This window comes from Corticium candelabrum, chromosome 6 (assembly GCF_963422355.1).
Source record: "Corticium candelabrum chromosome 6, ooCorCand1.1, whole genome shotgun sequence".
Taxonomy (NCBI): Eukaryota; Metazoa; Porifera; class Homoscleromorpha; order Homosclerophorida; family Plakinidae; genus Corticium; species Corticium candelabrum.
Window position 1 is genome coordinate 5517341 of NC_085090.1, and position 27176 is coordinate 5544516.

Genomic DNA, 27176 nt, shown 5'->3' on the forward strand with positions numbered 1-27176 from the left:
TAAACACAAACAAAGACACAAAAATTGTTGATACAAACTTATAAATGCAACAAACTCTAACACGACTCATACATACTGAGAGACAGACACTATAATATTTCTCACTCTACTGTCTGTGTGAATCTGGTACTGAGCTTCATAACGCTTGTCACAGCAAAAGTTAAGGGAAGTTGGCAATGAATGAGGACTCTCCAATACAGCTTGCAATACATTGAGCACATCAGACTCACTCACCTAGAGTACACAACACAACAAATAATCATTTCCCATAAACTAATCAAACAACAAATTACACAGTTTTTGCATCAAATCAATATACCCTACTTGCTCAAATATATCCCCAGGGCTCAAGAAAGTTCCCATCCTCAGTTTTGGCCAGTGCTCTAACATTGTCACACCTCTTTCTACAGTGACTGTCTGCTAGATTTATACTGCCTGTAGGAATGCTAATAACATTATTTTTCACTTGCTTACACCTTTGACATCATGCAGCAGCTATGAAGAGGAGAACTGGTTCATTGACTGAAGTTTTAGTGTTGTCAATGCAATGGCTTGTTTGGTGTCAAAATCTGCCAAGGAATTTAGCATTAGCATTAGCTTAAGCTAAATAATTAATCACTTCGGCCAATGAAAACCTCTAGGTGTCATATTATCTAGTAATGTTCCATCCCATACAATTCCTTGGATGCCAACCATGGAGTAGGATCAGGCGAGTACAGTATTGCAACACCACTTTCCAAACCTTTGCAAATAGTTCTAGATATTATAGGTTATCACATGGCTACAAGAGCAATAAAGTAGACTGAGTGTGGACACTCTGATAAATTCGATATCATCTGAGTGACATGTGATAACTGATTTATATCCCATTTCCCAATCGCAAGCATGTTAGTCAGGCAGACGATTGAGCCTGTTAGTGGAGCAGTGGAATGTCTTTCTTGTTCAATTTCTATGTCAAGTGACTACGAATTGTTGAGTAGCACATGTATCGCAGTTGATGTGTATGTTGACAACTTGATAGACTGCACTTTGGCACTCATCATATAGTAATTACTGGTCATCCAGAACCATGGGCTGCTGATAACTCATATCAGACCTTGGGTTGATAACCTATATGTATATTAGTCTATTTTGGGACAACGGGGTGATATACTAAGTTTATCACTCCTCCGACTATTTGGAACTCCCCTAGCAATAAGATATAGAAAGTACCTACCAAATCCTACCAGATAAAGATGCTACCAGAACATCATCATCTGCTTCTACCACTACAAAATTAAATGTGAAATGATCTGACCAAACTTACCTCAATAGCCTCTTCTCCCTGAGTTGGTCCCAGCAATAGCAGATCACCATACTCACCAATACACCAAACACCAATTTGAACAAGGGATTGCTAGCACAAAACAAACAACAGAACTGTTACCAACTCATACAAACAGCAGCGTAAACTCAGGCCATTCCAGATTCAGTGCACAGAGACCCTTCATCATACCTGGCTAATGTCACCACTGAGAGCAACATAAAGCTGCTGCACAATGTATGTATGGAGTTCTGTCATGCCAGCAAAAAATTGAATGAGACCAAGAACAAGGTCTTCTTCTACGTATGCTCCTGTCTATAATATATCAACAAAAATTAGTGATGCTACATAATGCATGTGTTGTGTATCAAGAAATGCATTTCTTATATAATCTAATGTATTACAATATCCATGCCTCCACCTTCAAACCTTAGCATAATGCATTAGAGAATCCAATTCAGACAAAATCAATAAAAATGCAATTTGATCGATTTGTGAAAACGACTCACCATTGTCAACACTTGCAATACAGTATCTACATGCCACTTCTGATCAGGAGCGTGTCTAACACAAACATGCATGTCTTTCAAACACTATACACATCCATGACCGCCTCTTACTTCTCAGCTGTAAGAACGAGATTAGATGCAATATATGCCTTAAACTCCATGTCTGCGTCGAACAGAAAAGACACAATTTCCTTAGTAAGACTCTTTGCGTTGCTGTCATTGATTAGAGCAAAACATAACTCAATAGCCCGTCTGTAAACAAGACACAAATAACCAGTATTCATTAGACTCACTCTTTATATCTCAAACCACAGAAACAACACATTCTTCCAATGCACATATTTAGCAATCGGTTTCAAGCAGTGTTCAACTTCAACTGTTTCAATGTCAATATCTCAGCACAGCTGTATTGAAACAAATTGATGCTTACACACATGCAAAAATAAAACAGACTACATGAATAAGAATGCTTCAGATACAAATCTAAATCACATGCTTTCTAACACCCAAGATACTTTGTTCACTCTAATGAGTTAAGCCTACAACTTGAATATTTTGTTGTCTCACTTAATAAAAGACAGTAGCACATACACATTCTGTTGCAGTCTGCTTATTTAATTATACTGTAATTAATTAATTAATTAATGGCTTGTATGTACTCCAACCAAGCATGCAAATATTTAAATTTTGATAATTGTACATTATTTATATATTATGTACATATTATTTATATATTCTTTATAATTATTTATATATTATTTATATATTATTTATATATTATTTATATATTATTTATATATTATTTATATATTATTTATATATTATTTAATACTTATCACTATATAATATTTATTGATATTAATGCTATTGTAGGCGTGTCAAAAATCTTTAAAATCCCGCATTCTCCACCATTTTTTCCTGTAAATTCGCGCATTTTGATTCAGCTACAGTAGTTGGCAGGTCTGCCTAGAACTTCCTACTGAAATGAAAGTAATGCATGCATGGCCGTTGGTCTTGAAGAAAGATGTCTAAAAGTTTCCTTTTGTGAACTTTGTGTGGGTAAAAGATATCCAAATAAAAGTGATACGTTGCTCTGATCACTCCATTTCAACAAAGCCTGGATTAGTACTTTTAGCCAGTTGGCGCCTGGAATGTCCATTCAGTCGCCAGAACATGCCAATTCTTGGGCGACAGTCCTCAAAACCTTCCACAACCCTGGTCGCACTTCGAGTAAACAAATAAATAGAGTGAACGTGATGGTGAACAAGCCAGACGTACTACTTTACCTAGAAAGTAATCCTTGGACCTACCTGAGCAAGAATGTCATTCATTGCTTCGCTTGTTTCATTCACCGTGACCCAATAATCGAAGTGCATGTGTTTAGTCGAAGGCCATTTACCTGCATAAAATACAAACCATTCTAGCTATTCATCATTATCGTAAATCTAGGCATCACCGTTGTTCAGTCACAGTCGTGGCGCCACCATCTGCTTGAGTTGCTTCAAGCTTGCTTACTAGGGCTAAAATTTTTTACGTAGTGGCCAAGACCAGCCTCTGGTGCCACTTAGCGCCAGTAGCCCACCCTAGGGAGATACTAGTTAAAGTCGCAACTTCGTTGAATCGTTTACGAAAGCCGTAACGCAAAGAGAGTGCCCGCCCCGTGCAGATCCTGCGCTACATCAGTCAGTCTAGATATAAATGTCCTAAAAGGTCCTTGGAGCTCCAATTCGCTGCGCTAATTTATATCGTTAGCGCGCTGTAGTGATTGTGCGACTAGACACGGTACGTTACAGCTAGACAAATAGGCGAGTGCATTGTGACCAACGAAATTTATTTGTAGCATTTTTCTATTTAGCGAACTTCCAGCGAAACCACTGCATACAAAGAACTGTGTGCGTCATGGACTCTAGGCAGGCATGTCAGAATTTCTGTGTCCAGGGTCTTGGGACGTTTGAAAGACCACTTTCAAGTTTGGGGAACCTGTCGCTTCATACTATTTTGTAAAGACTGAGCATGCGCGCATGCTGAGACTTTTCGGCATTGAAACACAGCATGGGCGTCAGAAGGGCATCGGCCAAACGGCCATATGGCATTACCACTTTCCTTTCTAGGTGACCTTTGCCAGTCGCCCATTTTGTATACTTCTGGCTATGGGTAGGTATTTTATCATTTGAGTTGCTGTGTATCTGTTTACCAGTAACTACATTCTGATGCGTACCCGAGTTTAATACTGCATTATCGAATTGGCCAGTTTTCATGTATATTTCTATTCATTTGTTTGGCTTTTTTTAGTTTTTTTTTTGTAGATGCCTACCATTGGTATGATTTGTTTGCATCGTTTAGTGTGTAGATATTTATTCTGATTGTACAGTACTAACTTGTATTGTGCTGCAGTTGTGTCAACTATGTTCCCAAGCCAGAGGATTCAATGTTGCTGCAAGCAGCTTTAGCGATTTACCAGAAGTTTGATTAACCGGCCAGCTGATGCTATGGTTCTTGCAATTCAACTAACTGACATGAAGCTTGTTCAAGAGATATTTACAACATGCGATGATCTGTAAGTAAAGAGCAACAGTAACTATTTAAATACAAACAGAGCCAACCTGTGTTACTCTTATTACTAAATCATAGTGCAACAAAATGTCACTATGTCACGTTGTGTGTTTACCACATTTCTTAACCCCTAATGAGTACATTTTTTAACAAAGCAAGTTTCACTCGAGTTTACATAATTATTAATGCATCACTTTCACACATGATGGTTGCTTACAAATGTCTTTGGTTGAGGTTAAGACTTTGCCACCTTTGTGTACTGGTGTGCAGAGTTTGTATTATTTATGTGAATGAAATCAGTTTATTAACCTTTAGTTGAGATTTTATTGAAAGGTACGTGTAAGCAATTTATTGTCTACGCTTTTGGTTGTGCATTTGTAGTGGTTGGCATTGTGTGTGAATGTTGCTTTTTGTTTAAATCTGTACAGCAGCAACTTGCGTTCAAGTTAGGACGTCAACAGATTTGTTTTGATCTGGATTCCAGCATGCCTAATAGGGACGACCTAACTGAGATTATGGAGAACATTCTACTGAATAACCACTTTTTGTCTCTTACTAGAGAAGTAAGCAGTTCAAATGGTTGCTTATGTGTGTGCATGTTTGTGAGAAAGTGGAGTGTGTTTGGGGGGAAGCAAATGGGATGTGTGAGCCTGAGGACTGCGTGGTATTGGGGCTTGGGTGTGTAGGTGCGTGCGATTGTTGGCATGTAGAAGCTGCAAATGTGATCTTTGCAAGCACGTAGATGATATTACCACTTTTAAAATTTAATGGTTTTTTGACATATGACATTGTGGTTTGTTTTGGTATAGCTGGACATCATGGAGCCAAAGGTTCCTGAAGATATTTACAAGAGCCATCTGGAGACTCACAGTAATATGCTTGTGGTCTATTTCTATATTTAAAGTTAGTTAGATGAGTTTATTGAAAGGATCGTCTTATGGACCATCCAATTTTGATTCAGCCAAGCAAAATTTTGCAGCATCATTTGTGAATGGATTTCTTAATTTTGCATTTGGTCAAGATAAGCTGTTAATGGATGATGGAAGTAAATGGATTTACAAGAATGATGATCATGGTATGTTTTAGTAATTAACTTTTGTGTGAATAGGTATGGTAGGGATTATTTGGAAGTTGTACACACACACACACACACACACACACACACACACACACACACACACACACACACACACACACACACACACACACACACACACACACACATGGACAAATGTTAAGCCCTCCACGTCATTCAACATTGACCATAGGGTCTGTTCCGAAGAAAGATTTCTCTGCCTCTAGAGACAAGGGCCTCTATGTGCTACATGGAGGCTTAAAGGCCAGCACTACAATCCACCTGGAGCTTTGGCCAGAGTCATCCAGGAGCAGTGACTATGGCGCAGCTCTGGGACTGGACAGCAAGGCCCACATGTACCCATGATAGTACTGCCAAGCCAGCAGTCTTGTCCATTCCAGTTAAGGACCAGGTGCTCATTTATATTCCTGAGTTGAGAGAAGCAATTGTGTGTAAGTTTCTTGCTTAAGCAAATTATGCCAAAGCTCACCATTACTGTGACTTGAACCTCCAACCTCAATGTTTCCATTCTCCAAATGCACTCTCTAAGCAATGAAGCTACAGCACCATACACACACACACGCACACACACACACACACACACACACACACACACACACACACACACACACACACACACACATACACACACACACACACTGTGCTCATGTGTTTGTGGTTACTATATCATCACCAGATGTGTTTTTGTAGTCTTGGTCTTGCTTATGCTGGCTCAGCGCGTGAGGAAATCATTGAACTTCTGCTTTCTGTTTTATCTGATGAAAAGTCTCTGGTGGAATGTGTGGGCATGACAGTCTTAGCATTGGGCATGATCGGCGCATCAACCTGCCATACTGAAATACAGCGATTATTTTGTAAACAATGATGGAGAAATCAGAAGAACAGCTGAAAGATCCATTTGCAGAATACCTGGCATTACGACTAGGACTCACATACTTGGGTAAGTAGCTGTGATCGGTGTAACAGCGTCATGTAGACAAGCTATGCTTATTAATAATGATTAATGACAATGACCATTAATTTCAGAAAGGATGGTAATGGTTTAAGGAGAGTTATTAATGTTTCGATGTTTATAATGTTCCATCGAATACGTGCTCTAAATGATGTGTTTTGTCAAGTTTTGCAACTGTAGCAAAAATTAGTACCAAAAACTTTGTGTCCACTGCACTCGAGTCCAAGGTATAATGACACCATACAGTACTCTATTACCATGACTTGCAGAAAGTACTATATTTTGTGCTAAGTAGTTCCTGGCAGATCTGCCTACAAACTTGAATTCCTGACAACAGATAAGTTGGTGGAACTCTGATAAAATTGTTTCATGACTAAAAATTTGTTCTTTACAGTATGTTCTTTTCTTGCAGGCAAGCAAGATGCTACAGAGGTTGTGGTTGCATCTCTTGAAGTTGTTCCTGATCGTCTTGGAACATTGTCGAGGGTAATGGTAGAAGTGTGTGCATATGCAGGTGAGAACAACATATGGCAAACTGGTAACAGCATTTTTCTACTGAATAGAAATATTAGGAGTCAGAATGATGTGTTGAAATAGAGTAGTTGGGTTAGGTTTGCTGTTGATGTGGAAAGAGTAGTCGTACAATTGAGGTTACTATTACTTGATGGTTAGGAACCAGCAATGTGTTGAAGGTTCAGAATCTGCTTCATACGTGTAGCGCGCATTAGGAAACAGAAAAGGATCAGGAGAAAGAGTCAGGAAAACAAGAACGGGTGAGACATGGATGCTTTAGTATTATCAAGAGTGATGGTACCCAGCAATGACACACACACACACACACACACACACACACACACACACACACACACACACACACACACACACACACACACACACACACACACACACACACACACACACACACACACACACACACACACACAGACACACACACACACACACACACACACACACACACACACACACACACACACACACACACACACACACACACACACACACACACACATGCAGGCACACACACACACAAACACACATCCTTTTCTCATTTTCCAAAGCATGAAATGATTGCTGTACTTTGTGTTTGGTGATCTAGAGTCTTGTCATCAACGTAGTAGTGGTTCTGGTACAGCGAACTCTGGAAGTGAAGCCAGCACAGAACCTGTTCAAGACGCTACTCATCAGGCGATGGCTGTTCTTGGGATTGCTCTGATTGTGGGTGGAGAAGAGATAGGAGCTCACATCTTTTATCACTTTGGTAAGGAGACTTCTGTGTATAGATTTTGAGGCGCTTAACGTAATACTTATCTCTATGGCATACCTAATTCTAGTTCTTAGTTATTTCTGTGATTAGACCTACCTGCATGTCAATCATTGGCAACATGTTGGTGTAGAACAGAATATGAGTTTCTGTTGATGATTTAGTTTGCAAATGATTGTGATAACTAGATGCAAATTTGATATGCATGGCTTTCTGAATTAGAAACAGACTGTACTTAGGTGAAATGGCAAACTAGGGATTTGAAAAGTGTCAGACACTTGATGTCTGTTCACAAAATTTATAGAGTGTGGGAATCAGATTTGGTGATGAGGATATTTAGGTGTAGTAGCAAAGGAATGAGTCTTTCAAACCACCTTTTTGTAGGGTGACATCAAGATTTAGTAGTACAGTGTATGACAAAGTGTATTTCTCTGACCTTCAGACTTTTGGTTACAACACTCAACTTTCAATTTACATAAACACTTCATACATATACATGTAGGCTAATGTATGCATAATGTAATTAATCAATGTTTTGGCGGTTTCTTTGATCTAAGTTGGTGGTAGACATCAGTCTGTATGGTCAACAGGAAATAGCTAATTGTAAATATACCCTTGTTTGGTTTGAATAGGTGTTTCTTGATCTGGCTATATGACTTGACAAGAATTTTCTAATGACATAGGTAATTGGGAGTAGCTACACTACTAATCTTTAGGAGTTTTTCCATGGTTCACAAAATTTCTGGAAAGACTTTAAAGTAGAAGTGGTTTGCTATTTTTGACATGCTGTTATACAATTTTGGTAGTGCCAGGTTAGCAAGTCTTTGAGAGTTTATTGACTCTCGTTGGTATATTGATGGTAGATGTTATGCAGTAACAGCCGAGACAGTATGGTTTTACTTTGTATTTGTTTTCAATTAAATTGTTTGTCAATGTGGTTGTAAGCTGGCACTCAAAGTTGGTGTTTGGTGTCATACTTTTGTTCTAGGGTGTACACTTAATAGAGAGCTGTTGTGAGTCAGGATTTTCTTACTATGACTTTGACAATTTATTACTTGTAGAGCACTGGCTGTATACCGTACACGGTTTGAATTGTTTTAATTATTTTGCAATTTTTAGTTACAGTATGGTGAACCGGTTAATCATCAAGCTGTTCCTTGGCTCTGGTGTTGTTGTCGACGTTTAGTCCTCAGCTGAATGTTTTGGATATGTTGAACAAGTTGTCTCACGATACTGATGCTGAAGTGTCTCACAACGCTATATTTGGTCTTGGACTAGTCACAGCAGGTACGATATGACTTGACACCAGCAGTGTAGCATGTTGGACAGATTGGAGTAAGGTTGTAAGTTGGAATACTCTATAATGTAGTACACTGTACTTTAGCTCTGTGATATTGGTTTGTGTCTGTTGATTTGCCATTTTTGTATGTTTACCTTTTATTCCGCTGTGTGGGTGTATCTGTCTCTGAATCAATGAGTTTTGGCTCATGAGTTTGTCTGTTAATGATGAATAGAATTAGATAACAATACTTTCACTCCATATATGATGAAGTAATAATTCTCTTTTGTTTTGTTATCCATTGACTGGTACAGATTTTTGTGTCTTTACAGTAAACCAGTTAACTAAACATTACAAGAATGAGTCGCTCGCCAGGAAAAGTTGCTTGGACACAAGACGTTTGATGCTTTTCTGATATTTTTTTCATCTTCACGTTCTCTTGTTCATTCTCTTTTCCAGGCCGGATTTAGTGTTGTCTGATAATTCATGACTCAAAATTCTATCGCTTGCATCTGTACCTCAGTGCAGGTTGTCATACCTGACACATTATTTTTAATCACATTTCTGAGTTGTCAAAGTCATCTTTGACAGTTCCAATAATGTAATACAAAGTTTAGTAGAAGTTTTATCATTGATAGTTACCACAATAGATCAATATGTAATAATAACTGTAACTTATTACTCGAGTGATTGATCACTAGGAAGACTACTCATCAATACTAAATGTGATTTCTTTGTTATATACAAATAATATTGGTATTTTAGGTACTTACAAACAATGCTTGACTTGCTGGTATGCTTCGTCAGTTTGCTATGTACTATCACAACGATGCAAACAACTTGTGTATGACCAGAATGGCACAGGTCAGATAGTCATTACTGTGTCATTGCTGTTTGTTTTGATGGTGTTTTAGTACTGGTAGGTATGGTTGTTGATTGACGTGGGTGCTTGTGTGGAGTCTGACTCATGCTGGGAAGGGAACATTGACGATGAATCCTTATCATCATGATTGGACTCTTGTATCTCGTGTTGCTGTCGGTGGACTCCTGTCTGTGCTTGTTGCATGCCTCGATGCCAAGAAAAGTAAGACGTGCATTAGTGTACAAACTGGAAGTTTTGTAAGTTTGTGCAGGACATGTACTAGTCTCTATTTCTGTCTTCGTTTGTATTATGTTTTGTGTGTGATTTGGTGTGTTGTGGCATTTGTGTAGTGATACTTGGTAAGAGCCGTCATTATCTTCTGTACTACTCTGTCCCTGCCATTCGACCTCGAATGCCGGTCACACTTGCTGAAGATTTGAAGTTGGTGTCAGTTACAGTGATTGTTGGGCAGGTGGGTTATGTTATTGTTTCTTAATGTTGTTGCTGTTTGTGTGTGTGTGTGTGTGTGTGTGTGTGTGTGTGTGTGTGTGTGTCTGTCTGTCTGTCTGTCTGTCTGTCTGTCTGTCTGTCAGTCTGTTTCTGTGTCGGTCTGTGTGAGCACATATGCATGTGCATGCATATGTACCGTTGCCTTCAAGAGGTTACTGTTTGTAGGCAGTTGAAGTTGTCGGTTAAGCAGGTAAACCAAAGACCATCACTGGCTTTCCAATTCATTCGACCCCGTTTTATTGGCATATGGGGAGAGGGCTGAGTTAGCTACCGAAGAATGCAAGTTGCTTTTCTCATTTAGAATATATCAAGTCAACTCATGGTTGTTGATATTGTTTAAATGTATCGCTGAGCCTAATTATGGAAGGATTGGTCATATGAAGAAAGTTCATGGATCATCTTAGATCTAGAGGGAATAATGCAACTCAGATAGACTGTATGTGTGAATTGTGCATAGCAGTTGTGTGCATTTTGGCTTTGCTGGGATGCAGAGAATTGTAGTAGAAATAGTAGGATAAGTTTCTCTTGTATACTGTATCAGTGTATCTGCTGTTATCAATTGCACACAGTTTACTGGTCTTGCTTGCTCTCTAGAGCTTTAAACTGATAATGTTTGCATCACTGCTAGATGAAAGCTCTGCAGTGCTGCCAATTTTGATTACCAAGATGAGTGGGACAAGGGTATGCATGGCTACGCCCAGCAATATTGACAAGTTTCCAAGACCCAGTGAAAGCCTCTCGAAGAGCATGCAAGCTCACAGTCTGGTGTCAGACGTTTACAAAGAACATGAAAACTGTCTGATTGGTTGAACTTATAATTAGAAAGTAGTGACGGTGGTAGAAAGTTTGTTGATCGATGATGTGCTGTTGGGTTGTTTTTTGAGATAAGGGACGTGGTGACTTACCGTGGGTATAGATTACGTGACGTCATTGAATGTGTAAGTATAATATCAGACCTAGTGTACACTGTACGTAGAAGTCTTCAAAGTTACCTGACTTGTGTAGTCAGTAGTACTCTAGATCTCATGCACAAACACATAGAGATAGCAGCCTCAAGAAAAGCGACTGTTTGCAAAAGATGGTGCTAGTGGGTGTGGTGATAACCGTGGCATTAAATTTTCCCATGTAATTGAGACGGACGGTGATTACAAGAGATGACTCCCCCGCTCGAGCATACTCAGAACTGCTTGCGTCATGGATTCAAGACAAGCTGGTTAGGCTCTTGTTTGTCATCGTTGTCAGGGTTTCAGGACGTTTGAAAGAGGGCTGTTTTCGCTTTACACCATTTTATAGGGAATGGGCATGCGCAGCTTGGTTGTAAAAACCATAACCAGACACGCGATGTGTTTCAAACAAAAATGCTGGACTGGGCTAGCGGGGGCTGGCTCTACAAGCATTGCAGGGCCACGTTAACACAGCACCGGGATAGAGGGGTGTTGCAAATTGGCGGATATTTGAAATATCAGTGCAGATCACGCCTTCTAATTTATGGGAACGCCCTAAAGGCACTTCGTCATAACTAAGGACGCTTTCCTAGATTAGCGTTTTCTTTACACTAAACACTTACACTAAATTTTAGATCCTAATGTTTGCATCTAGTTGTTGGCTTGAGTGTTTGTTCGATGTTACAGTACCAATCCCTCTCCTCGCGCTGTTGTTCCCGTATGGTTAATTAATGAAACATTGCAGACGGTAATCTAATATTGCTCTTTCTTCAGACTCTTTGTCAAACCCAAGCATCCAAAGCAAAGAGTTTGGTGAGGAAGGAGTCGCAGAACAGTCATCTGTTGCTACCAGTCAGCTGACGGAAGAGAAGCCAACGGCAAGAACCATTCAGAGTAATGAAGGAACAGCAATACGTCTTCAAGAGTACGAGTAAGATATATTACGTACAACTGCATGTCAAAAATTTACAGGGTATCATTACAAACTACAACTGTAAAACCGCATTTCTGCATGTGTCCAGTTGATTTGATTAATTGTCCATCGCCATGGCTGCCCATCTCAACTTTTGTCTGATCGAGGTACGCAATTTGTCTCTCGCTTGTTTCGACGCCCAGCAGACCGTCTCGGTGTTCACAAGATATTTGCTAGTGCCCATCATCCTCAGGCTAACGTTCAAGTGGAGCGCATGAACCGCTACATTGACCGTACACCTTTAACAGCCTACGTTAGTTAATGACCATCAGACGGATTGGGATGAGTGTTTGGAAGTCATTGTCTTTGCCTATCGAAGTATCTTTGTTGACGCTATTGGCAACACGCCATTCTACATGGTACACGGTCGTGATCCACGCCTTCCAACTGATGTTCTCGCTGGTACTCCATACGATCTGGACATTGATGCTCTGAATTACGGTTTGTCTCTCACCCAAAGATCAACGACGTCTGTGCAACTACTCAAGCTCATCAAGAGTCAGCCGATCATCATGGCAAACGCTATTACGATAACAGCCATCATCTGGTTCACTTTGCCGACGGAAGCCTTGTCTATCTTCATCGGAAGCCCGGTCTTTCTCCCAAGCTCACTAACCACTATGAAGGTTCTTTCCGAGTTTGACGCAACCTGTCCGACGTTCTTTACGAGATATGTCATTTTCAGACCGGTCGACTTACTAAAGTCCGCGTTTATCAACTAGGACATCGGCCACTATAGTTGCAGTAATATCAGGTAGCGTAGCGAGTTCCGTCTAGCGGGAAAAGCGATCTACAATAACGACAACGTAGCGGTTACCGTGAGTGGTACAAGGCAGAGGACCGAAGATGTCGATTCCCACTTCTTCAAAAGGTTGAGAAGCGCTGAATAACTGGAGTTGACCGGAATGGCGTGGTGGTGGCGGTTCACGCAACTGGAATGGCAAACGTGACCGGACAAAGGCTTTGACGTCTTGACCAATACCTTTCCAATAATACTGAGTATGAACGCGATGATACGTTTTCTTGTATCTCAGATGACCAGACATGGGGAAATCGTGAAGAACTTTTGTCACAACCAGCCGACTAGAGGGCGGAAGAATAGGAACATAATGACGTTGCTCATTTGTTGTAGATGTATACATCAAAAGACCGGTATCCGAATCAACAGTAATGTGACCAGTATCACGCAATACTTCTTTGACTTCTGTCGAGGCGATGCGGTTTTCAAGATGCTTGAGGAAATCGATGACGGCATGGAGCAGCGGATAATTCCTGTTGGGAACGAATGTCATCGAGAGGAAGATCGACAATTTCGAGAGCGACAGCCCTAAGCGGTGCATCAACCGATGATTGTGGAGCGGTACCGTTAGACGGCAAACGAGACAGGGCGTCGGCATTCGTGTTAGCTTGGCCGGGCTTATGTCGAATAGTGAAATTAAATTCCTGAAGTCTAAGGATCCAACGAGCTAAACGGCCTGTTTGATGTTTGGCGGACATCTGCCATCGAAGATTAGCGTGATCGGTCTCCACGGTACACTGAACTCCGAGAAGATACTTACGAAAGATTTCGCATCCCCAAACAACTGCGAATAATTCCTGTTGGCGAGTGTCATACTTGCGCTCTGATGCAGACATTTGACAACTAGCGTACGGAATGACGCGTTTACGTCCATCAGGATAGACCTGAGCCAAAAAATAGCTGTAATAGCAGCTCTAGACGCATCCGTCTGCAGGAGAAATGGTTTGCTCTAGTCAGGATGAACAAACAAAGGCGTTGAAGTAAGAAATTGTTTGAGTTCATCGAATGAATGCTGTTGGTCATGAGACCATTGAAAAGGCATGTTATTACGAAGTAATCAAAGTAAAGGCTCAACCCTAGCTGCGTATGACGAAAGAAAGCGACGATAATATGACGTAAGACCCAAAAATGCTTTGAGTTGAGACTTATTCGTAGGGATTTCAATATCAGTAACATCATCGATTTTCTCAGGATCGACACGAAGCCTGTGTGGCGTAACCACGTACACAAGATATCGGATTCCTTTGTGCACAAAATGACTATATTGTCGGAGGCGCTGGAATACTGTTTGCAAATCTTGAAGATGGCTGCCAAAATCAGTAGAAAAAACAAGACTATCATCAAGATGCACAATGCAAGAATGCCATTTGAGGCCAGCGAGAACAGAATCCATTGACCGTTGTAAGGAAGTGGGAGCGTTACACAATTAAGCGGCATGGTGGGAAATTCAAACAACCCGAAAGAAGTGGTAAATGCGGTTTTCTCAATGTCATCAATATCAGGAGCGAGAGGAAGCTGCCACTATCCTGACATAAGGTCAAGGCTGGAAAGAACTGCGTACCACAATGTAGATCCAAGCTGTCGTCAACGCGTGGAATGTGATACCTGTTCTTCTTGGTGCAAACATTCACTCGGTATTAGTAGACACAGAAACGCTCACTGCCATCTGGTTTATCTACCAACACGAAGGGACTAGCCAAAGGCGAACGGGATGGGCAAACAACACCTGTGTGCATCATGGATTCAATTTGATGTTCTGCTTCATCTCTCTTGGAAGAAAGTAAACGATAATACGGGTTAATTGGGGGTGATCTCATGTGTCAATGTGATGTGCTAGCACACTAGGACGACCCAAATTGTCCGAATGCTGCACAAACACGTAGGAATAACTGCTCAGAAGCGCATTCAGTTGAGACTTTTGTGAAGACGAGAGTGGGTTGTTAATCAAAGCAGACGAGCTGACGACAGAGCCTGAGCACGACAGAGGTGCATCATTGCACAACGCCAACGACAAATCGTTATCAGCAACACCAAAAGGTGTGACGGTTGTCAGGTCTAGAATAGCGGTTGAAGAGTGCTAGACGGTAAGAACAACACAAACACGACCGACTGAGCCACTACTGAGATCAACAGCAACCTCAGGGCGGACTTAATCGGTAAAGACACTAAATATTGGAGTTGTAGCTGCGGTACTAAAATCGAGAGGATTGAAACGTCAGTGTACCGTCACCGTACCGATAACTGCGTGAACGTAGCGCAAGAAGTCAGATCCTAAAGAATAGGAAATGCAAAGTCACGAATAACCACGAAACAATGATAGAATTGCATGCCATCAACAAAAAAAGCGTAAGATCAATCTTATCTACGACATCGAGTTGACCACCATTTGCTGCGATAAGATTGCCATGTACACCAGACGATTGGCTGACGTCAAGACCGACAAAGGCGCTAGAAACGATTGAAGAAGCGGCTCCGGAGTTGATGACTCACGTCGCATGTGCAGTTCCTTCAACAATAATTGTACAGACAGGAACGGAAGAAGAAGGCTGAGAAGCCAGAGAAGAGTCTTTGTGAAGGGCATACACATGATTGTGACCGGAGGATGGTGGTTGGCGTGGGCTGACAACACTTGTATTCTTTGGCTGTCGAACAGAATCTTGTTGTGGTTTGGTGGTAACACGGAATTGGCAGGTGCTGGCTGACACAACTGATGCGACTTGGTTTCTCTGGCAAGACGTTTACGGCAATCAACAATTCTATGACCGTATATGTATACTTATGACAGTAGTGACAGTTGCTACGAAGTGTGGGAGCTTGGGAAGCCGGAACTTGAAGTACAACAGAAGATGAAACTGTGTTGGAAAAACCAGACTGTGACCGAATAGCGTCAGATTGCAAAAACTTCAGAATTTCTCTCTGTTGGTTGCAAAGTTGTGTTTGCTGCATAATCATCTGTTGTAGAAGCTGGTCTGACTGACCAGTGGACGTGGGCGATGCTTGTAGCTTTGTTGCAGGTGACCCATCGACAAAAGAACGTTGAGGCTGGGCGTATTGTGACTCCAAGTGGCGAAGAACAAAATAATCGTTCTGGTCACTAGCCATGCTTTGTTCTCTATCTCTCTTCTATATCCTTTCGGCTTTTTCTGCTCTACACACTGCTTCAGACAAAGTACTCGGTTGGCAGCTCGATTTTAAACTCCGGACGGTGATCTTCATGAACCACGTAACTTTAGTCAGCTCTGGTAAGATGCCATCTTGAGCTCCGTTGAGTTGAAGAAGGGTACGACGATATCGAGAGCAAAGCGTAGAAACAGGTTCTTGAGTACCTTGTCGAAAGGATATCAGATTGCGCGTAAAATGAAGTGAAGGTTTTGGGGACCAAACTGATTGCACAGAAAACCCTCGAATTTGTCCCATGTAGCTCCTTCTGCTGTTTCAGTCGACAAAAAGCGCTGTACTCGGCACGAGCGTGTCCAGCAAGCGCGACAGTGGCGTGCTGTAAACAGTGGGCTCGTGTCCAACGTTCCAGATCTGAGACAGCATGAACATGGAACAGCCAAGTGTCCAGGTCTTCTCCGTCGTCTCTCCAGAATTTATCTAACTGAACGGGGACTAATGAACGACGAACAGACTCACCCGCGTCGTGGCCACTGATGGGGCCAGGACTGACAGAACGAATGGTCGGTGAACGAGCATGAGCTGTGCGGCCTCTCGACTTCGGCATAGCTAAGAACTTGAACCTCTCACAAACGTAAACCTCAGAACAAATCGGTTCTCCACCAAATGTAGACGACAGACTGGAGAAGTACGCAAAGATCGTACAGTAGATGAAAAGCAATATATTGAGTTGTGTACTACCTAAAGAGTGTCATAACGGAAGTGAGTAGGCGTAGCTACATTATAGTAACATTAACATAATTACTCTACAATACATCCTGAAATTTTTGTAACGACAAAAATTTCTATACATGCAAGAGGCTCTAATTAAGTGACGCACTCAAAATCGTATATGACCGGAAGTTTATATAATATCACTGTGGCTTTGTTTAGATCACCAGACTATTTATGGAAGAAATGGATTCTTCCTCTATTTTATGATTTGGTGCAAATTCTCCCAGTCGAACCCATTCTTGATAAGCTACTGAGTACGAATCAGGTGACACTAGAGGAATTTGACAAACTAGAGCAAATGAGTGGAGACGTCGAACGAGCTCGTTATCTGTTGATTAACATCTTACCTTATCGAGGCAACGAAGCTTTTTACAAGTTTTGTGATACTTTGTTGGAAGTTGGTGGTTATGATCAAATATTACATCTTATACAACCTAATAAACATCCAGGTTATCAAATGAAGGAACATATTGTTTACTAGAGTATGAATAATATTTGTGTGTATTGTATGCAGATCCACACAAGAGAGAAACCAAAGGTACCAACTTTTATCTGGTTGAAATATTATAATAAATTGATTGTCGTGATTGCTTAATGTAATGATTTAGAAATAATTGCACAATTAGTCCATGAGGCAAGATCTCGTCGGCTAGTTGCACCCGAAGAGTCCCCACAAGACAAGGAAAAGCCAGAGCGGAAAGGTCTTACAATTTATTGAATGGGTATTAGCAAAAAACTACATTGTCGTTTACAGAACATTTTCCGAATGAGCTGGCAAAGAGAAATTTTCCTCATGCGTGTGGTCGGGACACAATTATCACCAAAATGTCGCGTTACCTTTGGAAAGGAGATCATGAAAATGCAGTGAATGTCGACCTTAGTGATTGTCGTTTGATGGTAACAAAACAATCAATGTTTCTGTTTAGGTAGTAGCTATGAGTTGTACTTGATTATTATTTTTATGTTTGTAGTGCATTTGTGCTCAAGGTGGGGCGGGCAAATCATGTGTAGCAGCCACCTATGCAAGGATTTACAGAAAGGCATACGATGGAGGAGTTTTCTTCATCAGCTCGAGAACAAGAGCATCTCTACGACACTCAATTCAAAAATATGTAAGACAAATCAAAAACGATTATTTCAATTTCGACTCTACAATTGTATTTGTGATAGATCGTTCGCCTAAGTTGTGAGAAAGATGATGTTGCAAGTCAATCATTGGAAGAAATGAATGCGCGCTTTTTAGATCTCGTCAGTCAGCGTGGAGGCAATGCTTTGTTGATCTACGACAGCAGTGATGATTTAGACGTCATCAGACATATTGCTCCTACTTGCAACATGAAAATTCACGTCATCATTACGACGAGATGCAGAGATCACGTGCTGATGCAAGAAGGCAATGTGATTCAACTGCCAGAGTTGGATAAAGACGCAGCCGTCGAGTGTTTCTACCGTTGGGCTAAAAAATGGAACGATGACGGGAAGATGTCAGAAAATGAATACAAGGAGATCAAAGGTATAGTGACCGATGGACAAGTGAAGCTATTGCCACTGGCCATTCGACGTATTGCAACATTGACGAAGAAAACAGGGGTTACTTACAGGGAGATGAGAGAAAAACTGTCATTGAAGAAAGAAAGCGTGCGTTATCCAGTCGATGATCTAGAGGACATGTTACGTTGTTGGGGACTGCAGCATCTACAGCACAAGCTAACGAGTTCAGGTATTGCACGGATCGACCACATTCTAGATGCCGACGTCGCCTCACTGGCCAAATTGTGCGACATTTGTACGAGTGATGAAGAGAAGCTGAAGACTATGAAGGAAAGACTAAGAGTCGACAGAGAAGCACCGATGCAATGGGATCTCGATCTAGAAGAAGTGGCAAGAAGGTCCGAAGTTGCAGAGAAAATTCTCAGTTTTACTTCTCTGACGGACACAAGCGCCATTCCTACTGATGTTCTCTGTGCAGCTGTGATGCGGAGCGGAGAGTCGAGGATCGGAGAAAATGAGTTTGAAGTCTCTCTACATTTGCTGTCCGACGACTTTTCTCTGCTCACATTGAATGATGAGGAACGCACGTGTGACATTCATGCGCTCGTTCAGCAGTCTGTTGTAAGCCACATGAAGAGAACAGACAAGTTCCTACCTTTTCTCATTTCTTTGACAAAGTGTATGCAAAACATCTTACCAAATTCATATGACGCTATGAAACGTAACCTCAACAACAGCAAGTTGATTGCTTTGGCTCCACACGTTTACAGCGTTTGTGATCACATCTTGAAGTCGAAATGTATACAGCAAGAATGCCTAGAGCTTTTGAAGTATTCTTGTTGGTTGGCAACACATTTGCACGACATTCCAACAGCCAAACATTTAGCAGAAGAGAAATTGAAAATTCGTCGTCTACTCGGCACTCGCAGTATGAACGATGCAATTGAAATGAGCATCAGTGAGTATAATTTAACATATAATTTCAGTTTTACCTTTTGCAATTTGATATTTCAGGTCTGATTGATGTTGGTGATGCGTACAATCTAATGAGTAGACCTGACATGGGAAAGCCATACTTTGAAGAAGCCGTAGAAGTGTTGCAAGCATTTGGCGACGACAGTTCTCTTCCTATGGTATATGGTGATGGTAAGACGATATTGAAATATTGAGTGAGAAAGGTTGTTTAAGGCAATTATAGGTTAGTATCGCGAAGCCAGTTGTTTAGTACGGAAGAAAAGAAACGTCTAGTCACTCTAATTGCCATTCAGGATTTCGTAAGCGATGGCAAAATGTTGTCGCTGCAATCAGCTTGCAGAAATTTTAATTTAAAAAATAGTGACTTGAAAAGTGAGCTTGAGATGTCACACTGTAAACAAATCATCGCTAGTTTTCATCATATTCTTTTCGTGATCAACGATGCATTCTAACCTTCATTGAATCAAAGAAAGATCACTAGCGTTTGGTGTTAGAGTTAAGACGGATTTGCTTGCTTAATATGATCACTCTCGAGCTGTGGAGCTCTTGTGGCCATTATGTTCTTAATTTGGCGATAGCATGGTATAGTAGTGACAAAACGTTCCTTTTCCTACTCTTCAGCTGTTTGTTGATGGTGCCATAAGACTAACTATAGGTCATGACAGCGATTAAAGTGTACAATATATATACTATAGTTTACAATCTCCATTTTCTTTCCCATGTCAACAACAGTCATAACATTATATTTATATATCGTACACGTGAGGTTTCACATTATGTACTGTTTCCAACTACACGAAACGTAATCGTTGCAAGATCAACGTAAGAAACGATGCAGCTAGGAAAGTGCCAATGTTGCATGTTGTACACTATGGATAGTTGTATTTCTGTTAGTTGAGCCATGTCCACAATTGCAACTGGATCGCGATTTGATCGTGATCCGATCGCGATAGATCATCCGATCCACATCGGGAGGTGGATTCGATTCACATCGGATCGCTATCACTTGAATTCAATTAGAAATGGTAGGTGTTACCTTCACGTACGCTGCGAATGTAGTCGGGGCATAACCCTCCTCACTCATCTTTCTTCTCACTTAAAGTACGACGCTGTAGCAAGTACTATCAACGCTTTGAGCAAGCAAAGAAACCACACCTACGCATCGGTTATTAGTCACGTGATACTAATAAGTAGTGTGTGACGTAAGACATGTGACAAAATATGTAATCGTGATTGGTCAGTAGACCGGTGTTGTGATTGACTTCGTAGATTTGACTGGGGAGCGGTAGCGAGTTTGAGTTACGTTGCTATATTTTAATAATCAGTATATTTACATAGAATTAGACGGCACGGTCAGCCGGTGGTGCAGTCTACGCGCCTTTTCTCGTAAGGTTCTCTGTCTACCTTCGCAAAAGTCTGTGACAATGTGAAAGTATCGTTTGCAAAGTGCAGTGTGGACACTCGCGCTATTCCGATAGGATCGCATTCCTTTGTTGTCTAGTGTGGACACGGCTAAGTGACATTAATTAAGTAGATCACACTACAAATTGCCATAATTCTAAATGTGATTAAATTGATATTAACGTGTATAAGTCTGTAAGAATGGTCGACATATCTTAATCCAGTTGTGTTGTTTATCTGCTATATTTAACCTAGTGTGGTGCTACTTCTATGTCTATTTGCCACATTCTTGTTACAGCTCTGCAACGTTTAGCAAGTTGCTACTTGGAAATGAAAAACTTTGAAGATGCAAAGCAACTGCATACTAAAGAGCTTAATTGGAGGAGAGAACGGGGAGGAGATGATAGAAGCATTTCAATTGGTATGCGTTCTATTCGTCTGCTAGATTTTGATTTCTTACTAATTTAACGTAACACAAATAACAATTTTTGCATGCTTGATAAAGTAAAATAGTGTTGGTAGGATTTACATCTACACCTCAATTTTAGTGTTACATCATTATCTTCCATAAACTAATTTGTACATCAATGTACATGTACAACTCTACTCTACAGTTACATCGAGGCCATACCAATAGAATTTCTTGATACTCGTATTCGTCCGTCTTTCTTTGAGGTTAACCAAAATGAGAATAGAAATTGATGTGGGCATGCATATTGATATTGATAAAATAGAATGATACATACATCCATAGTCAATGCATGAGTTCGTATTAATGGCTCCACAAGTATTTACACTAAATGTGGTCCATCGGCTATTTTCTCGTTGATACAGTGGCTCAGCCAGGCTTTGGGGTTAAGGAAGCGCAATTATTTACAGGCGCAATTTTTAGAAATAGTTGCAGGCATGTTGCAAGCTAGAATATATCAGTTTTAGCTTTATCAAGTTTCAAAATTCAAAACTTTCTTTAATTGATTAACGAAGAAGTCAATCAGCATTCTCCAACGTTTAAGATGAATCAACTGCCTAGACAGAAGAGAGCAAATTTAAAGGTTAAATTAATTTCAACTCTATTTTAGATAGAAGCTACTTGCAATGATTACTGCTTCGTAGCTTTTATTTTAAGGGTCTCCTGAGGAAGTTTCAAGTGTATTTCAAAGAACGGTACCTGCAAGTCTATATGAACATTTAAAAATGTACATGTAAAATGCAATACACAAAGAAATGTGGAATCTATAGCATTGGAGAAAACCAGAAGTTTGACCGAATCTTAGAGTATAAAGCTACAGTATATCGATTTATAAGTTAGATGTTAGGAGTGAGTGGAAACTGCATGTACCAATATAATAGTACATCTCTATATAGAGTAACTGACGGATCTCTAAAAGATCGATTTACTCTACTCCAGCTAGAAGTTACTTACAATGAATATTGCTTCGTAGTCTTTATTTGAAACGACGTTCGACGGAGGTTCACGTACATGCGGCAGATATACGGGCGCGTTCTTCTCTTCTTTCTCAAGCAACTGAGAATTTTTTACGCAATCGTCAACATTTTTGTCTTTGTATTAGAATGGAAGCGCATGGTTTTCGCGAGAGAAATGATGTCATACCCAGGGGCGTATGGTAACCTCTAGAAATTGGGAGCCTAGAATTCATGATGCTACGAGACACGCCCACTTTTTGGTTTCTAATTGACTGATACGGTAGAATCAGTGGCAGATCCAGAATGGAAGAATGGTGGTGCACATACTATATACATCATTCGTTCTCACACGTATTTAATTAAAGTTCGCAATTATTATGACCACGCCAACAAATAATTGGGCTATAGCCAGGTGTGCGTTTCTTCTACCTAATCCAGCTAATCCAGATTAGTCGGATTATGTAGACGGATGAGAGACGAAGCGAAGCAAAGAAACGTCTTGGATGTGATGAGCATGCGCACTGAGTTTGCGTCGCCAAGATGGATATGCCATGTGGAAACGAGTCTCGACCTGTCAGCGTTCTGACTAATTCCTTACTGATTATGTTCTTACTGCTTCCTTACTGCTAAATCGACCGGCCATTTCGAGTGCAATCAACAACTGAGCATGCGCAAAGCCTATCTAATCAGCGTATCGGCTGAATGAGCTGGATTATCTAATGGAGCGTCTCCGAGGAGAAGAAAAAATGCACGCAAAGCTCATCCATGTAATCCATCTAATCTGGTTTAGCTGGATTAGGTGAAAAAACGCGCCCCCGGTACAGCCCATGCCACGTTACGCCTCTGTGACATGTCATACCAGAAGTGAAAGGTACGCGCTTTTCTGACCGACAGAATTTTGTTTGCATTATCGAAGTCCGGTTAATCAGTGGCTGCGGATAACTGAGGTTGTACTTTGGTAACAATCGGAAAATACAAATGAGATTTTGCTCAGTAATTACATATATATGAAATAGATACGTCCATTTTCAATCTCTATTTCTTACGCAGTTTGAGACTAGTTATTGTAATAACGTTGTGTAGTTTTAAGAAACTTAATTGTCCAATTTGAGTACAAAAATAGAATTCAGTATTTCTCTATTTGAAATCTCTTAAAAAGGAACTCCAACAGAAATACAACTTAGTGTCAAAATGTAGGCTTCATCGTGAAACTTCGTGCTACGCTACTTTTAGGCTAACAGTCCCTTTGGTATCGGAGAAAACGCGGGATTCGAACGGAGCATGCGCCAGGCCGATACGTCTTGGCGCTAAGCTCTACACAAAGAGACTAAACGGGAATTGTAACAATAATGGGATCTTGTGTTTTAAGACCTTAGAAGAGCTTTCTGCAACGAATGTACGATGCTAGAGGCCAGTTTCTTCCTGCAGACTTGACCCTCTCCTCTCACAAGAGATGAGGCTAGCGCAATAAAACTCAACGGTAATTAGCGTTAGCTTTCGTTCTATTAATCTACAAAGAGAGTTATTCAGTGGATTGAAATAAGAGGTTCTCTTTGGAAGATCTGAGTAAGCGGAGACGTCCCTTTCAAACAGTTGTTGGACGAAGTGTTACGGGTGAAGAATGGCTTTGATTGAGCCTTAAACTTTTACCCGAGCGCAATGATGTAGACGGTGTACATGGTACAGTAGTACGTAAGTTGTTTCCTGCCTGCACAGTGTGTAGACTCGTGGCCATGGCAATATACCGTCCCTTCGTCATTCCCGGATATCCTATCCTCTATCGCGACATCTAGAAGCCGTGCTGATCGCCAAAGCTGAGCACACCGAACTGCTACCAAATTGACGTGGACGTACGATTAAAGAACAACAAGAAGGGACGTGTCCACCTACACAGGTTTCTCAAAGAGAAAGTCTACGCTTTCTTGACATACTGGAACCTTAGGTGTATTTCTCCTCATAGATCAATATAGCGACGCTAATTGCCGTTGAGTTTTACTGCGCTAGCTTCATCTTATGTGAGAGGAGAGGGTCAAGTCTGCTGGGAGAAAACGGTCTCTAACATCCTACTTTCGTTACAAAGAGCTCTTCTAGGGTCTTAAAACACAAGATCCCTCTATAGTTACCATTCCCGTGTAGTTTTTGTGTAGTTTGCCGGCAAGATAACTGAGCTAGGCAGGCAATTTATTTAGTCTAGGCGGAGCTTAGCGCTATGACGTATGAGCCTGGCGCATGATCCGTACCTAACACACGTTTTCTCCGCTACCAAAGCAACAGTTTTCCTGAAATTAGCGAAGCACGAAGTTTCACGATAAAGCCTACATTTTGAAATCATGTTGTATTTCTGTTGGAGTTCTCCTACTAATAATTAAAGCAAGAATTGAGTGTAAAGAGTATTATCAGATTTTTGTCTCAAAGATGTCGGAAATTGAAATATTAGCAGACGATAAGAACATAAAGGAAAGCTTGAGATAGAATATAGTAGATCAATGATCGAAAGAGATTGAACTACTAGCGCGGTGAAAGAGAAGGCAAACAAGATAATTAGTCAATAGTATGGTTGGAAATGAAAGAATCTAGATTATATTAATTTACACAAAATTGAATATTATGATTGTTCTGTAGTGCTAAATAACCTTGCTCTCACATATCGACAAGTCGGGAAATACGACGAGGCGATAAAGACATATCAAGAGTCGCTCAAGCTGAAAAGGTTATGCGATGACGGGAATCTAGTGGAAATGTCTACGAGTACGTACATGGAAAGATGCATTGATTATTGCTTTCCTAATTGTACATGTTGGGATATTTGAAAGATGGAAATTATAAGTCAATCTTTTCTATTTTAGTTCTCATCAATCTTGGTTACTGCTACAGAGAGAGCGGGAAACTTGAGAAAAGTTTGAGTTTAGTTGAGGAGGCAGTCACAATCACACGATCATGCTACTCATCTTCTCATCCCTCCTTGGCACTTGGTAAGAAATCGTGAGTCACAAAAGATATAAATACATATTTATTAATATTATCATGTTTACCTAGCTATATCTTACCTTTCCTCTACGTACGATTTACTTGACAGAAAAGATGAAGCTTGGACATTGGCAAGAGAAGCGTGGGATATTGCAAGCGTATCATTACCGTCGTCACATTCTCAATTGGCCGCGTGTGAGTACAGTAGTCTAAACTTTCTTTCTATCGTAATGATCTGTAGACCGCGCTTACTCTCCCAACGTATATCACGTGATCATATTCGTCACACGAGATACCTCAAAATTCACCAGTGACTACTGTTAATCTCTGCTTAAGTTTCCACGTCCAAATTTAAGTTATGAGCCTGTAACCGCAACGTTTGCAAGACTTTGAGCATGATGCATTCCTGGAATGAAAATATTGTCTCACGAGCATTTGTGTTCAAAGATCGTCTGCTCTTGAGTGATGGTACTGTCTATGAACTAATGTTGCTTGCAACTTACCATGTTACAGATATGAACCAGTTGGGCAATTGTTGTCGATCACGAGGAAACTACGATGAAGCCATATCGTGGCATGAGAAAGCTAGACAATTGCTGCAACAACAACATCAATCACCTCGACGAGACAAATACGTTGTTAGAAGTTAGTTTACATTTCGCTTGCAACGTGAAGTTGGAGTGCTGCAAATCGAATTAATAATTAGATTTATATTACTTGTCTCGAGACCATGACGACAAAGGATGTTATGAAGAAGCTATAAAGTTGTGTTTGGAATCAATAGAAATGATACAAGAGAGTCATTCTCCAAATCGTCTCGATATTGCAATTTGTAAGTTAATTGATTATCCATCCTCGTCACATCAGCTGGTTGTAATGTGAATGTGTGTAGATACGATGAGGTTAGGTTCGTATGAAATGAAGGCCTCAAGACTTGAAGCGTCTATAATCCATCTGCAATCTTCCTTATCATTTTTGCAAGACACACTACCTACTAGTCATCGCACCGCAGATTGTGCGTTGATCTCTTTTCGTCGTTCGTTTTCTGATTGTATGTGTGCAGGTCACTTTTACCTTGCTACGTCGTTTCTTGCTATGAAAGAAGCGTCCCAATCCAGTCTACATGTAGAGAAATGTCTTGAGATACGAAAGACGATTTTTCCAGTTGGTCACAGCAAGATAGGGGAAGGTGAGAAGCACGACATACATTCATTCTTTAACTAATAAATCTATTAAACGACCACTCATTCTATTTTGTTTCTAGCCGAGTATCTCAAAAAACAAATTCAAGGCCTGAATGAAAATGCAAGTGACTGACGTGATATTCTTATTTGCTGATTATAATTATGTGTTACGGTTTGCTTGTGCATGTTCTTATTAAAATCGATGGGATTGGATTGCATGTCGCACAAACTCTCTAGGTATGGATAGGATTGCACGGAGCTTGCACCTTGTCAATATCTTAGCCAACAGTTTGTTCACTGTTGCACTCTACTGTTTTAGCGACAATATGATATGCATGTTCACTATGATGTTACACTGGTAGTTCAGACCCAGAAGTCTAGGCCTGGGTTCACTCATAATGGGTGGCTCATGGCTAGCGCGCACTAGTTTACCGTCAGCTGCTCATGACTCTTTTGTAAACGTGTAAGGTATTACCGTTGCTGTGGACCATATCTCTACTCTCCAAAGCAGCTGACTGCTAGGCCAGAGTCTCAGTCACAGTTACAACGCACTCACACCACTTCACCAGAATTCGACGACAGACTGAGACCATTATCATTATACTCAACAGCATTGCAAGTACGTGAGCTGGGAGGGGGGGGGGGGCTGAGCGGGCCTGGGCATCCCCGACTTTGAGCACAAACTCAATCTTTTATGCAACTAGTACCCTTGTAGTCCTTTCATGCCTCGCCCACTCCCCCAACTTGTGAGTCGCTCCATCGCTCCTGAGTACAGTACTG

The 27176-nt window shown here is 40.8% G+C and overlaps 1 protein-coding gene, 1 long non-coding RNA gene and 1 pseudogene across 2 annotated transcripts; 2 read left to right on the forward strand and 1 right to left on the reverse strand.

The window, feature by feature from the left end:
• Positions 1-106: 106 nt before the first annotated feature.
• LOC134181545 (uncharacterized) lies at positions 107-1830 on the reverse strand. The gene is made up of 4 exons (XR_009970168.1): positions 1813-1830; positions 1496-1618; positions 1307-1396; positions 107-234 (listed from the first exon to the last, which is right to left on the reverse strand). It is a non-coding gene; the product is annotated as an uncharacterized LOC134181545 (long non-coding RNA).
• Positions 1831-3851: 2021 nt separating this feature from the next.
• Positions 3852-10885, forward strand: LOC134180843 (26S proteasome non-ATPase regulatory subunit 2-like; annotated as a pseudogene).
• A 6186-nt stretch (positions 10886-17071) lies between these two features.
• On the forward strand, positions 17072-26732 carry LOC134180844 (uncharacterized). Its single transcript, XM_062648030.1, has 16 exons — positions 17072-17402; positions 17468-17491; positions 17562-17654; positions 17708-17850; positions 17925-18065; positions 18124-19402; positions 19459-19590; positions 21119-21241; positions 24868-24993; positions 25092-25217; positions 25282-25407; positions 25726-25857; positions 25919-26044; positions 26105-26227; positions 26276-26401; positions 26477-26732. Exons 1-16 carry the CDS (start codon positions 17072-17074, stop codon positions 26527-26529), a joined length of 3204 nt encoding a protein of 1067 aa, XP_062504014.1. The 3' UTR covers positions 26530-26732.
• Positions 26733-27176: the final 444 nt, after the last annotated feature.

Coding starts and splice junctions, on each gene's coding strand:
- LOC134180844 (XM_062648030.1), top strand. CDS start 17,072: ATGACCGGAAGTTTATATAATATCACTGTGGCTTTGTTTAGATCACCA. Junction 17,403..17,467: donor ACAACCTAATAAACATCCAG/GTTATCAAATGA, acceptor TATTGTATGCAG/ATCCACACAAGAGAGAAACC. Junction 17,851..17,924: donor TTAGTGATTGTCGTTTGATG/GTAACAAAACAA, acceptor TTATGTTTGTAG/TGCATTTGTGCTCAAGGTGG.